The 14,077-nt window shown below is 42.2% G+C and overlaps 1 protein-coding gene across 4 annotated transcripts in view; it reads left to right on the top strand.

Moving 5' to 3' along the window:
• The window catches only part of Eml4 (EMAP like 4), a 136,151-nt gene extending 124,931 nt beyond the window's left edge, over nt 1–11,220 (top strand). For all 4 annotated transcript variants that reach the window (XM_048353052.1, XM_048353051.1, XM_048353050.1 and 1 more), the window contains 4 exons: nt 3,773–3,860; nt 4,394–4,492; nt 7,623–7,753; nt 8,558–11,220. In XM_048353052.1, the coding sequence (XP_048209009.1) occupies nt 3,773–3,860; nt 4,394–4,492; nt 7,623–7,753; nt 8,558–9,028 (789 nt within the window). In that variant the 3' untranslated portion in view covers nt 9,029–11,220. The remainder of the gene's footprint in view (nt 1–3,772; nt 3,861–4,393; nt 4,493–7,622; nt 7,754–8,557) is intronic.
• The last annotated feature ends 2,857 nt before the right edge of the window (nt 11,221–14,077 follow it).

Below are 14,077 nucleotides of genomic sequence, written 5' to 3'. Positions count from 1 at the left end.
TTATTTTCAACTGCAATGTTACAGCAGACACACAAGGGAAGATCCTATATATCAAATGTGATTTAATCCTTTGGGATCCTACTTTTATAGTTAGTAGCATTTTACAGATGAAGAAACTGAGTTTCAGACGCTGGGAATATGGCCTAGTGGTAGAGTGCTTGCCTTGCATACATGAAGCCCTGGGTTCGATTCCTCAGCACCACATATATAGAAATAAGCCAGAAGTGGCGCTGTGGCTCAAGTGGTAGAGTGCTAGCCAGGGACAGTGCTCAGGCCCTGAGTTTAAGCCCTAGGACTGGCAAAAACAAACAAACGGAGTTTCAAAGAAAAATAGTGATCTAGCATTGGTCACTTCTTGTCACAAGGCCAGATGTCAGACCTGGGCATAGTTTTTCTTCCTCTTAGTAGAGCACACTTGGCACTGTATGGTGACCCTAAGATTTTTCAATATTACAGTATTGTACTATTATACTACAACTGATCCAGAGAAGAAACAGGGCATTGTGTGACATTGATCATTAGAATGACCTTGGAAATCTTGGGAAATGGAAAGTTGATCAATTGCATAAAACTTGTCCTACTACTCTAATTACACAGCTTTTTATCTTTAATGAGTGTTTGAAAGCATTATGTTTGAGATACCCTGAGAAACTGTTAGAGTTTATAGTGCTATTGGAGGCTATAATGAAAGGCCTGTCTACCCAGCTTTTCTAATTATCTTCTGTTTGATGGTTTACTTCCAACTGTCACTTCTCTTTGCTATCTACTTCCACCAGCTGGTCTTACAGTCTTCTGTTACTACTGCTTGTAATCTCTTGTCTGCTAATTAACTTCTCTGAGTTACTTTTATGTTAAAATTAAAGATTATCCTGATTGACTTAGTTTCTATTCTGTTTTCAGTGAGATTAAAGTTGTTTTAATCTGTACCTGGCTGCTAAAATGGTTTTTATGTTTGACTCATTTTCATGTACTTTTTTAACAATCCCAAAATATCTCAGTACAGGAGATAAAGTATGTGAAGTTTTAGCGATACACTAAAAAGCACTATTAGAAAATAGGTAGGAAATGTGTGTAAAAGTAAGATTTTTGGCAGGGGGTAGTGGTAATTAGAAAGATAAAGAATAAAGACAGTAATTCTGTACCTAGAAATCTCCAAGAATGTAAACCATTAAACTAATACCAGATTTTAGTAGAGTCCAATATTAGTGTAACAAGAATTATATACAGTATCCTAGTGACTTAAATTTAGGATAAGACGTGGCCTCATTTAAAAGAGGTTTTTAGGGTCTGGGAATGTAGCTCATTGGTGGAACACTTACCTACCATTTATGCCTCGAACATGGGGATAAGTCCTAGAAAAAGATTTTTTTTTTTTAAGTTAGCTTGGTACCAGTGGTTCATGCTTATAATTCTAGCTACTCCAAGAAGCTGAGATCTGAGGATCCCAGTTCAAAGCCAGCCTGGGCAGGAAACTGAGACCCCTTTAACCACCAGCAAACCAGAAATGACCCTGTAGCTCAAAGTGGTACTTGAAAGAAAAAGCTCAGGGACAGCACCCAGGCCCTGGGTTTAAGCCACAGGACTAACAACAACAAATATTTTTTGAAGATTTAGACTCTTTTCCTTTTTTCTTTTCTTTTTGCCACTCAGGACCTGAGCACTCTACCAGTAAGCCACATTCCCAGCCCCTTTTCTTCTTCATCTTAATATGCTAGTATCATAAAATATTGCTGGGAATTGGCCTAGTGGTAAAGTGCTCGCCTCGTACTCATGAAGCCCTGAGTTCAATTCCCCAGCATCACATATATAGAAAAGGGCCAGAAGTGGCACTGTGGCTCAAGTGGTGGAGTGCTAGCCTTGAGCAAAAAGAAGCCAGGGACAGTGCTCAGGCCCTGAGTTCAAGCCCCAGGACTGGCAAAAAAACAAAACAAAAATATTGCCACATCAGCCAGACACGGTGGCTCATGCCTGTAATCCTAGCTACTCAGGAGGCTGAAATCTGAAAATCACAGTTCAAAACCAGCCCAAGCAAGCAAGCCTATGAGAGTCTTATCTCCAATTAACCACCAAAAAACCAGAAGTGGTGCTGTGGCTCAAAGCGGTAGAGTGCTAGCCATAGGCAAAAGGGCTCAGGGATAGGCCCTGAATTCAAGCCCCATAGCCAGCCCTTCCCCCCCTCCCCGCCCAAAAAAATGCTGCCACATCTCTAGCCATCTCATCACAGTTTCAAGCAGAAAATAAGAACAAGAAATAAAAGTCACTTCTTCCACTAAGTGAAGTATTTTCTGGAACCTCACAGGTGGTTGGGAAACACAGCATTGTAACTGGACAGCCAACTAAAGGTGATGAGGTATATTAGAAACTGCCAGTCTCATTCTAATCAATAGGTTGAGATCCATCTTCCTCAAGCAAAAATATTTTTAAGCTGTCAAGAGTGAAATTTCATTCACAGTAACAATAAAAACTGTAGGGACTTTAAATCCAGCCTCAAAAGCACAGCAAGCCACATGAAACATTGGTGAAAGACATAAACTGAGAAGTGAAATAAAAGAAATGTGACACGTGTCTAAATGAAACACTAAGGAGATCTCTCAACAGTTTTCTAAATTTAGTGTAGTTGTAAATGTTTACCATGGTATTTATGAGGTCAGTGAAGTTCTGAAGCCCATATGAAGTGGACATACTACATTAGATTGGGAATGGGCAGATAGCTGGAAGCAACGGCACAGCCCAGAAAAAGACCTTTGTCTTTGTAAACTTTATTAAATAACAAAAGATATTTCAGATTTGTAGAAAAAAGAATTGACTGCTCTCTGTCTGCATATTCCTGCACAGCAGTGACTGGCCACAAAAATGTTATGAACAGAATGTTCATGACATTAAATGCAGTACAGCTTCCTGAGAACACTGGCCACATGTCACATAATTAGAGACAACAGATGCTCATGCACCACAGATTCAGAACAGGTTTCCTCATTGCTGGAAGTTCTACAGGGTGGCTCAGCTGTGGATAGTGAGAGAACACCTAGATGTCTGTCAGGAAAAAGAATCACTAAATGCAGGCCTGGGTATTTTTTGCTTTTTAACTCTCTGGGTAATTTAAAATTAGCTGTAAGCCACTGATATTTAAGAGGATTACCTCAAATAGATTTGAAAATTTTTAACTTAAAATATTTCTGGGGTTTTAATTAGTTATCGTTGGCTACTTAACTTGTGATTGTTTTTGTGATTACAGCATTTGGCCACAATGACAATCATGAAAGTGCAGCTTAGAATGTCTTTGTATCTCTTTTCAAGAAGAGTATCAGATTTTGCTCCCAACCATGGGGCCATGGGGTAAAGTTTAAGGTTGTTTTTACCAAGCTGTGCATGTGCAACTTGAGTAACCAGTATTTCATTCTCCAAAATAGTCACTCTAATAAATAAGACACCAGTGGCATGAAGTTGCCTAGAGAATGAGATCTGTTGCACTAAGACACATTAAGGACTGTTTGCCTGGGAATTCTCTCACAGGTGGTAGGTGCTTGTTTTTGTATCTAGGCCTAGAAGCCTGCAGGATTCCCTCAGGTTCTAGGTATTCTACAGCGGTGCCACCCCTGGAATTGCCAGTCCTGCCAAACTCAGTGTAGCACTGCCTCTTCACACACCTGCAATGTTGGCTTCTAGCAAGACAGTGAAAGGGAACTGAGGGCCTGCTGTAGACCTGTTTGGTTTTATAGGCTATAATACTGTTCCCTGTTCTTAAATTGAGAAATGCTATGTTTCCTCCTAGGGACATTCCAGCTACATTACACACCTTGACTGGTCCCCAGACAACAAGCATATAATGTCTAACTCTGGAGACTATGAGATTTTGTACTGTAAGTATGAATAATTATATGGGGGCCCAGATGTGTCTCTCAGGGCTAATGCACAGACTATATGGAATTTGAATTGTGCTGAGAATGCATGCTGGCCTCTAGCTTGACAAAGTACATATTACTCTGAGCTAAGTAATGAGTGTCTCACATGTGCTTCACTTCTCTAATACAGTAATGAATTAATTTAATGGCATAGAACTGAAGGCACATACAGTAATAAGAAATCACTCAGTGAGATGAATGTCACTCTGGACGGGCTTTCATTTAGCAACTTTTCCTGGAGGCAGGGAAGAGTGTTGTGGATGAGCAGATACACTTTTTAGAAAGGGAAAAAACTTCCACAGAAAACAGTTTATAGTTTTATAAAATCCTATTAAGGTAAACATTTTCTTTTCCTTTTTAAATGTGTCTTAATGTTTTTCAGTGTATGGATTATAAATACAAGTAAACGTGGCTAGTTTGAATCGAGATGCACTTTCAAATACATTTGTACACAAGCACTGTGATTATACCTCCTGTTTCTAAATTTCAAGGGAACATTCAAGATGGCTGCAAACTAATCAGGAATCGATCGGAATGTAAGGACATTGATTGGACAACATACACCTGTGTGCTAGGCTTTCAAGTCTTTGGTAAGAATGTGACACCCAGTGTAAAAAGGTGGTTTCTGAAGTTTTTGTATAGATTGTGTTTATTGGTGTAAACTTACAAATGAAAAATAATCTTTGTGCACTCTTCTTGATGAGAAAGAGTTTGAACTCAAGGCTTTGTGCTTTCAGGGCAAGTGCTCTACCAGTTGATCCAAACCCTCAGCTCTTTCTGCTCTGGTTATTTTTGAGATAGAGTCTCATTTTTTGCTCAATTGACCAAGATGCCCCCATTTACACTTTGCACAAAGCTAGGATGACAAGTGTCCACGCCATGACACCCAGCTTTATGCCCATTCTTTAGTAGTATTAGTTACTGTCAGATTAGCAATACAGGATTTTCTTATCTGCAGAACTTTGTGTCTTTGGCCCTCAATAAATATGAAAGACAATTAGAAGGAAGGGACTCTTAACATAGCAATGCAGAATGCCTTCCTGTTTTTTTTTTCCTTGGAACTGAAAATTGAAAGCCTGGCTTAGGTGATGCATATCAATCCTAGCAGTAGAGAAAGTGAAGGAGGGAAAGAGTTCTGTTAAACTGCTAAAGACTTTACATCACTCCCCAAAGAAACCCGATGCCCATGGCAGTCACTTCTCATCTCTCCCTCCGCCCACTCCACCCTAGCAGCCACTAATCTTTCTCTGTCAGTTTTCCTGTTCTGAATAGCATAAGTAGTAGCGTACAATATATGATCCATTAAGACTGGTTGCTTTCATTTAGCATTTAGCCATCCATGTTGTAACTTGCATCGAGTAGTTTAATGGCCAAATGGTATTATCTTAGCTAATACAAATAATGCTGCTATGAACAATGATGTACCATTGTTGTTGTTGTTTTTTTTAAGGACATGGTTCCATTTCTTTAGAGTATATACCAAGGAGAATTGCTAAGTCAAAGGGTAACTGCATGTTTTACCTTTTGATGAACTGGCAGACTATTTTCCAGAATGACAAGCCATTTGCACACACCAGCAGTGTATGAGACCTATCTCCAGTGTCTTCATGTCCCTGCATGTGGATGTTCATTACCCAATATTGCATGTCAAAATACAAAGGCATTCTTTTTTTTTTTTTCCAAGCAAAGGCATTCTTAAGACAAGGTCTTCACTCGGGTTGGCCTCCTGTCTCAGCCTCCGAAGTGCTCTAGTGGCAGGTGTATATCACCATGCTATGCTGTAAAAGGATTTTTTTTTTTTTTTTTTTTTGGCCAGTCCTGGGCCTTGGACTCAGGGCCTGAGCACTGTCCCTGGCTTCTTCCCGCTCAAGGCTAGCACTCTGCCACTTGAGCCACAGCGCCGCTTCTGGCCGTTTTCTGTATATGTGGTGCTGGGGAATCGAACCTAGGGCCTCGTGTATCCGAGGCAGGCACTCTTGCCACTAGGCTATATCCCCAGCCCTGTAAAAGGATTTTTAGTAGACATTACTTAAACATAAAATTTGGAGATTATTCCTAATCTGGTGTTTTGGACATTACCTGTCCTCTGTGACAGTTTCCTTAAGCCATTCCTCAACCTGAAATACCTTTCTGAGAGGCTTCAGGAAGTGGCCGGGCCAGTGGAGCCAGAGCCAGAGTGGTGGGGCCAGTGGGCCCCAGCGCTGGGGAGGCAGAAGCATCCATAGGCACCGGAGGCCACCGCAGCTGCACCACGAGGCTTGCCTCGGAGGAAGAAAAAGAAGTTCAAACAAGAAAGCCTTGCTATACCCAGTAACTAAAATGCTGGATATGGGTGTTGTTATCAATACCCAAAATACTCCACATCTCTACTGGCTGAAACTGGCTCTTCTCTACCTCATCACATTATGATTTTAAACACAGGTGCTATCAGGATGAGGAAGCCTCTAATAAGAAATGGTAAATAGTCCATAAACCATTTATTATTCCAGTTAATATTCAAGTAGTAACTAGTAACTTTCCTGGGATGTTTTGTTTTGAGGGTTTTTGGGTTTTGGGGTTTTTTCTAGTACTGGGTTTTGAGTTGAGGGTGCTTGCTAGGCAAGACCTATTTGACCCATATCCAACCCCTAAGGTCTTGTGTTTTTGCCAGGTCATGGCCTCAGACTATTGTCCTACAGCTTCTTAGTGATTTTGAAGAGACAGTATTTATCTACTTATTAAGAAATCCATCAAGAGGTGTTTCAAGGGGCTGGGAATATGGCCTAGAGGCAAGAGTGCTTGCCTCATATACATGAAGCCCTGGGTTCAATTCCCCAGCACCACATATATAGAAAAGGGCCAGAAGTGGCACTGTGGCTCAAGTGGTAGAGTGCTAGCCTTGAGCAAAAAGGAAGCCAGGGACAGTGCTCAGTGCTCAGGCCCTGAGTCCAAGGCCCAGGACTGGCAAAAAAAAAAAAAAAAAAAAAAGTGTTTTGACTTATTTTTGCCAAATTTACACAAATCACTCTTTGAAGTGGTGTGGTATTCAATATAAGAAGCCAACAACTTAACCCTCAAATATTCCATTTTGTTTTATTTTGGCCTGGGCTCTCTCCCTGAGCTTTTCTTTCGCACAAGGCTGGTGCTCTACCTTTTGAGCCATACTCCACTTCTGCCTTTTTGCTGGTTAATTGAGAATAAGAAACTCATGGACTTTCCTGTCTGCTGTTTAAAAGTTTAATTCTCAATCTTAGCCTGCTAAGTAGCTTTACAGCCATGAGTCACTGGCACTTAGCTTCTGTTCCATAGTTATAATCTAGCCATAATGTGTTCATTTATGTTGAGCCTAATCATAGTTCTTAAAATGCCTCACAATAATTATATTAGATATATCTTTCTGTTGGATATAAATGTTTCGGGAAAAGTCTGGGATAGTATGCTAGACAAAAAAGAATGTCTGCCTGATAAAGGAACTTAGAATTCACTTTGAAGACTTAGTGTTATGGCTCTGCTTGTACTAAGGGTCCAGGCATGTGTTTTGCTGTTTCTTTAACCTGGACTTTGAAAAAGAAAAGCTTGTTGAGGTGACTCAAGCATTTAAAACCAGTTTGTTAGCACCCCCTGCTGGTTACTCCTGAATACTGTTGGCTTAAGTTTCCCATCTTGAGGCTGTTTAGGCATTCCATACGCCATATCATAATTACATTTAGGCTAATTTCTCTACACCTGTATGTTTCCTAGGTGTCTGGCCAGAAGGGTCTGATGGGACAGACATCAATGCATTGGTGCGATCCCACAACAGAAAGGTGATAGCCGTTGCCGATGACTTTTGTAAAGTCCATCTGTTCCAGTACCCCTGCTCCAAAGCCAAGGTGAGCACCGCTCATAGAAACCAGTGTCAGAGGACCTTCTCTTTGGGGATTATTTTGTGTTGCTGGCAAAAAAGTATTTGTAGGGTTAAATAATTCTTGACACTAATACTAACATGTACAGAGAAGAATCCAGGCACATTCTGTTTCCTTCCCCTCCTTATAAAGGCTGAAGGACAAGATAGCTGTAAAATTGGTGACCGGTGATGTTTTACTCTTTGTTTATGGTCAAGTGCTATTATTTTTAAGCACTTTAAAATAATTCCACTTTTGGGCTGGGGATATAGCCTAGTGGCAAGAGTGCCTGCCTCGGATACACGAGGCCCTGGGTTCGATTCCCCAGCACCACATATACAGAAAACGGCCAGAAGCGGCGCTGTGGCTCAAGTGGCAGAGTGCTAGCCTTGAGCGGGAAGAAGCCAGGGACAGTGCTCAGGCCCTGAGTCCAAGGCCCAGGACTGGCCAAAAAAAATAAAATAAAATAATTCCACTTTAAAATTTACCTATAATCCTGCCAGCCTAGTAAATTATCCCGTAACTATTTCAGGAGTAGCTGCCAAATGTGCTACTACCTGACCTCTAGGAGAGGCAGGCTCTTGTTTTTTTTAATATGAAATGTGAAAGTACAAATGGCCAATTGTTTTATTTCTCCTTTTATATAAAAAATTGTTAACATTACAATTTACTGGCTTGATGGTTTGATTCAGAAATGCCTGTTTCATAAGCAAAGTTCCCTCCCATACCTAGTCATTGCTGTCCTCAGGTGTGTTCAGGATGTCTAATTTTCCTGTCTGATTTATTTTATAGGCCCCCAGTCACAAGTATAGTGCCCACAGCAGCCATGTTACCAACGTCAGTTTTACTCATAATGACAGTCACCTGATTTCAACTGGTGGAAAAGACATGAGCATCATTCAGTGGAAACTTATGGAAAAGTTACCTTTGCCCCAGAATGATATCGTGGCAGATTCTTCTCTGAGCAGAGCCCCCATTTCTTCCTCTGAAAGTGTCCTCCAGTCCAGTGCTTCTCCACCTCCTTCCCAGTCCCTTCAGGAGACAGCCGAAGAGGAGAGTAGAGTAAGCAATTCTCCCACACTTCTGGAGAACAGCTTGGATCAGACTGTGGAGCCGAGCGAAGACCACAACGAGGAGCAGAGTGAGGACGGCAGTGAGGACCTTGGCGAGCCTGTTTATGAAGAGCCGGCCCATGAGGTCAGCGAGCAGCAGATGGAAGTGCTTTCTGAGGACCAGCAAGATGATGCTCCACCTCTGTTGTAAGGTCCTGGTTTCCGTGGACTCGTCTCTCCTTCACTGCTGTGATCTGTGACATGATTCACATAGCAGAGCATCACCACTGAGTCAGATTTTGTTTTCCACATTCAACAGTCTTATCTTCAGTCTCAGATACAGCCAATTCATCATGTCTCAGAGATCACTGTGTGTGTCAGTGGTCTGGTATAAATACTGGAAACAAAAACAACAGTTATATTGATTGAAAACAAACCCCTTGTTACCTGAACGTGTTTCCTTCAGGAACAAGAGGCATCACAAACACTGTTACTCAGTCACCTACTGGCTCGGATGGCCACTTTCCCTGATACGGGGGGCGGGGGGGGAGGGAATGTGTTTCTATTGAGATATCCTCCCACCCCAGTTGTCTAATGGAAATTTTTTAATTAAGGAAAACCTCAGTATTGCCAAGTAAAATGGCATTGCCTTCTAGAATAATAGTGTCATTTCTTTACACTACCAGTAGATATGCAGATGTGCTAGTTAGTCTACTATGTGGGTGCTGCCTTTCTAATTATATCAAAGAGCAGTCCTTAATTTCTGTGTGCAAATCTATTTTATCCTAGAATTACAGCATTGGTGTGTTAAAGAGCTTTTAATGTATACTGAACCATTGATACTCAGAAATGGTGAGTTCCTATAAGTCTTTTAGTGGCCTAAAGGTTCTCTAATGTTTGGCATTCAAGTGAATGGAAGAAACAAACCGCATGCCTTTAAAACTAAACTATGATAATTACCTGGCTGATTTTAGCTTAACCTTTCATCATTATTTGTTCCCTCAATAGAAGGACAGTAGGTTTGTTTAAGTAGTTGAATTGGTGCTTGAAATTCATTGATTCACTTGTCATTTTTATACAAATTAATTATATGGAGGGATGATATTCAGCAAATACAAATTCTTTTTTACAGAAGTGTGAATAATAGTAATTTTTTTATAAATTGCAAACTTAACCTATTTGCTATATGGTAATTTTTTCTGATGGAGTTGCTATACACTTTGCGGCTAGCTTTTATTTGGGAAGTGCATGTATTAGTATGCATTGGAAAGATGGGTGTTTGAGGAGCTTTTTGTTCCTTTTAGTTTTGTCAACTGTTTCTCTTAAGTATGTTTCCTACTTTAAAATACTGACAAATATACATTTCCTATATATTTGTTTATACTTTGATTACAATTTTTTAACTTGCTGCATCGTTTTGATACTTTTTGGGGGGGGTCAGATCATGTGTAGAAACTTTGGATGAGTTCAGAAGTCTTAAGTATGCAAGTGTTTATGTGATTGTGCCATTCCAAAGTGCATCAGAACTGTCATTCCCTTCTAGAATCTTCTCAGGAGTAATACATATCAGGTATTTCATCGTCATTTGGTAATATGAAAACTCCAGTGAACTCCTAAGGACGCTTACAGCATTTATAGTCACACTCTGCAAGGAAGGGAGTGGGGTGAAGGGGCAGGTAGGGATACTCTGGGTTTGTGTGTCTCTTGGGAAGAAGATACACACCACATCAAAAATACTCAGTGTAGATCTCTGTGTATAGGTAATATGTCTTTGTCTGTCTCTTTCCTTTTGTTTACAACTTTTTTTTTATAAAAACAAAAAAAATAACCTCAAAATCATTCTCTTCCAAAGAAGAGACATGGATTCCAAACAAACCTGACTTTTTCAGTATGTTCTGCCCACAGTCCTCAGAGCACCTGAGTATCAGGCATCTATGGCCTCTTGTTAGTGGTGGGATTCAACCGTCAGGTCAGCGTGTCGCTCGTTCCCTGCGAGGAAAATGCCAGGAGGTGAACCAAGCAAGCCTAGAAGTGCATGTCCTCTAGAACCCAGGAGACTGCTCTCCATTCTAAGCAGGGTATTTGGGGACATGTGTCACCTTCAGGGTTGCCACGTACAATGAGATTTATAATCATGACACTGTTGGGGAGTAGTTTCCAAAGACACTACTAATGCTCAGAGTGTTCCAGCTGTCTAATGCCGGCAACTACTGTTTAATGGTCAGTTAAATCTGTGATAATGGTTGGAAGTAGGTGGGATTATGAAATTGTAGATGTTTTAGAAAAACTTGTGAATGAAAATGAATCCAAGTGTTTCATGTGAAGATGTTGAGCCATTTCTATCATGCATTCCTGTGTCATGGCAGAAAATTTTGAAGATTAAAAAATAAAGTAATCAAAATATTTCCTGTGTCTTTTTACGTGTCCTTATTAGACTCTTCGCTGTTAGTTTCCCATGATTCTCCAGTTATTGGAAGATGTGGCAATTCAGAAGGAAATGTTTATCAGCTTTTGCTGTGGATAAGATCGCTCTGGTGGTAACATTGGAGGAAATGACTTGTAGTTTATGCTCCCACTTGGTAGGAGAATCACTTGGTTTTAGTGTGTTTCACATCTGCATGTCTCTAATGTTTAGCCATGGATAACCAGCCTGGCCTGGCTGCCTCCCAATGTTGGCCTTCATGAAATTCTTAACAGGCTCCACCATCCTGCTTCCTTCGCTCCTGTGCTTCCTGTACCACAATCATAACTTTTCATTATGAAAAGTAAGTTGAGAGTCCTCCATACATTCTCCAGTTTTACAGTCATGGAAATGAGGGTGTCTTCATAATTGTCATCCACACAGACTACACATGAGATGCTGCCCCAGGTTGAGGTGCCTTTTTTGCTGGTTACAGTGGAGACTGGGCAGTTTCCATTTCACCAGTCTGAACATGCCCCACTCTGCCTCATTTCCCATTCCACGCTCCATGACTAGCTCGGGGGCTGAGCTGGGCTCTGCTCTGTCTCCTCCTTTCCACAGTATGATCCTGTCACCCTGAAATACTTTCCTAGGAAGCCATCCACGTTGCGTATGCTTAGGACTAGATACCACAGTGGGATCAGGCAAACTTGGCTCCAAAGGCCAACTTCAACTCCTGACTCTGCTTTCACTCACAGCATATAAAACAAAGTGGGTGCTATAAGAGAAGGCCTCGGAGGAAAGACAGCCCTAATTAAACTCCCAGGTCCTCAGATCTGGTCACCCCATTTGAACGCACAGGTACAAAAGCCAGTGGACAGACATCTTATGCGAGGGAGGTCTCAGGATTCTGCCGTGGGTGCAGATTGACTCCCTACAGGAGTAAGGCTTTGGCAAACCCTGAGTTGGAGTGACTTGGTAAGCCAGGGAGAAGCTTGCCTTCTGAAACAGCTGTTTCACTTACCATAACAGATGCCCACATCTCTTTTTCATTATTTCAAGAATATTAATTTCTATACTCAAATCCACATGGATAAGACCAATGGGAAAATTTTAAGTGCCATTTTTAAACCAATATGGTTAATTTCTGTATAATTCTGGGATATTTTTTCTGGAGTTGTCAGCACAGCTAAAGTTTCCAAACATTCAAATGATACATGGGTATGCGTCTTGCATCACTAGCTGTTACAGCCTTTCCAGGTTCTGCAGCCCTCTGAGCAAAATCAGATATCAGGGCTGGGGATATAGCCTAGTGGCAAGAGTGCCTGCCTCGGATACACAAGGCCCTAGGTTCGATTCCCCAAGCACCACATATACAGAAAACGGCCAGAAGAGGCACTGTGGTTCAAGTGGCAGAGTGCTAGCCTTGAGCGGGAAGAAGCCAGGGACAGTGCTCAGGCCCTGAGTCCAAGGCCCAGGACTGGCAAAAAAAAAAAAAAAATCAGATATCAGCACACTCACTGGAAAAGGGAACAGTTTTAAAAAAAAGGCATCCAAGTTCCATTACTGCTATGGTGCCTGGCATCATTAGCTTCTCAGTCATCTGGATAGAAAACATGTAGAGTAACATCAAGAGCAAGCAAGGTGCAGGTGGCCTACACCTGTAATCCTAACTACTCAGGAGGCTGAAATCTAAGGATAGTGGTTCAAAGCCAACCCAGGCAGGAAAGTTTGTGAAACTCTTGTCTCCAATTAACACTCCCCCCCCCCCCAAAAAGAAGCCAAGAGTGGAACCTGTGGCTCAAGTGGTGGAGTGCTGGTAGCTTTAAAAAAAATTTTTTTTTTAATGCTATTGGATAGCACCCAAGCCTGAGTTCAGCCCCATATTGGCATGTGCACACACATACACAAAATGTCAGATTTTCAGACCAAGGATGGCCAACCTGTGCATGACAACTCTGCTGTGGCAAGTGCCTTTAGGAATTACACTGATGCCAGCTAAAGCCATTGAGCCACCCCTTCCCGCTGGCTTTGCCCCTCACTGACCTGGGAGGCTGACCTCCCCCTCCCCCCTCTCCCAGAAACCCTCTCCTGCAGCCATCCAACTCAGGTGCTGCGGCTGCCCAGGCCACCTGCCCTTGGGTGCAGTCACCTTCCATCCTCACAATAAAATGAAAGGGGAAATAGCATCACTACCTGCTGTGATGATCACCCCGTCTTTTCCCTGAGGGTGACAGCTCCTCAGAACCACTGCCAAATTCACTTACATGTGGCCGACCCTTGGCTGCCTTGAATAGCTCATCACCAGAATCATTAGCAACAGTGTTTGCCAGGCTTTGACATTTCCATTTAGAAAATGAATTCGTTCTGGGCTAAGCTGGGAATCCCAGCTGGGAAGGCTGGTGTGTGTGATCCAGCGCCACCCCTACCTCTCAGACCAGTTCTGGGGCCAAAGCAGCCAACTCCAAGCCCCAGTCACGCCCAGCCCATGCTCCCACAGGGGGACACCACCGAGGGACACCATCGCTGTCTTAGCTTGGGTTCATTGTGATGTTCTTTTAAAGATGAAATCGCCTAATGGCCTTTCTTAGAACTGATACATGGCTATACTGGCTACAATGCAAAAGACCCCTGGGAACAGATTTCACTGTAGGAGTGACTGTGGTGGTCAGAGGCAAGGCTAGGTACTGTTTATGCCCATGAGAGCTCCATGAAGGCCTAGCCTCAGAAGGAAGAAATCGGCCTCCTCCAGTCAGGTTCAGGGAAGGCCTCCTAATCTCAGGCTGGGGTCTCCATCGCAAGGGGGCCTCTGGCTGGGCTGGGAAACATTGTTAGCAAAGCCAGGAAAGCCTGTAGGTG

The sequence above is a fragment of the Perognathus longimembris genome, chromosome 8, assembly GCF_023159225.1.
Source record: "Perognathus longimembris pacificus isolate PPM17 chromosome 8, ASM2315922v1, whole genome shotgun sequence".
In the NCBI taxonomy this organism is placed as follows: domain Eukaryota; kingdom Metazoa; phylum Chordata; class Mammalia; order Rodentia; family Heteromyidae; genus Perognathus; species Perognathus longimembris.
This window is presented reverse-complemented; position numbering and strand designations above follow the sequence as displayed.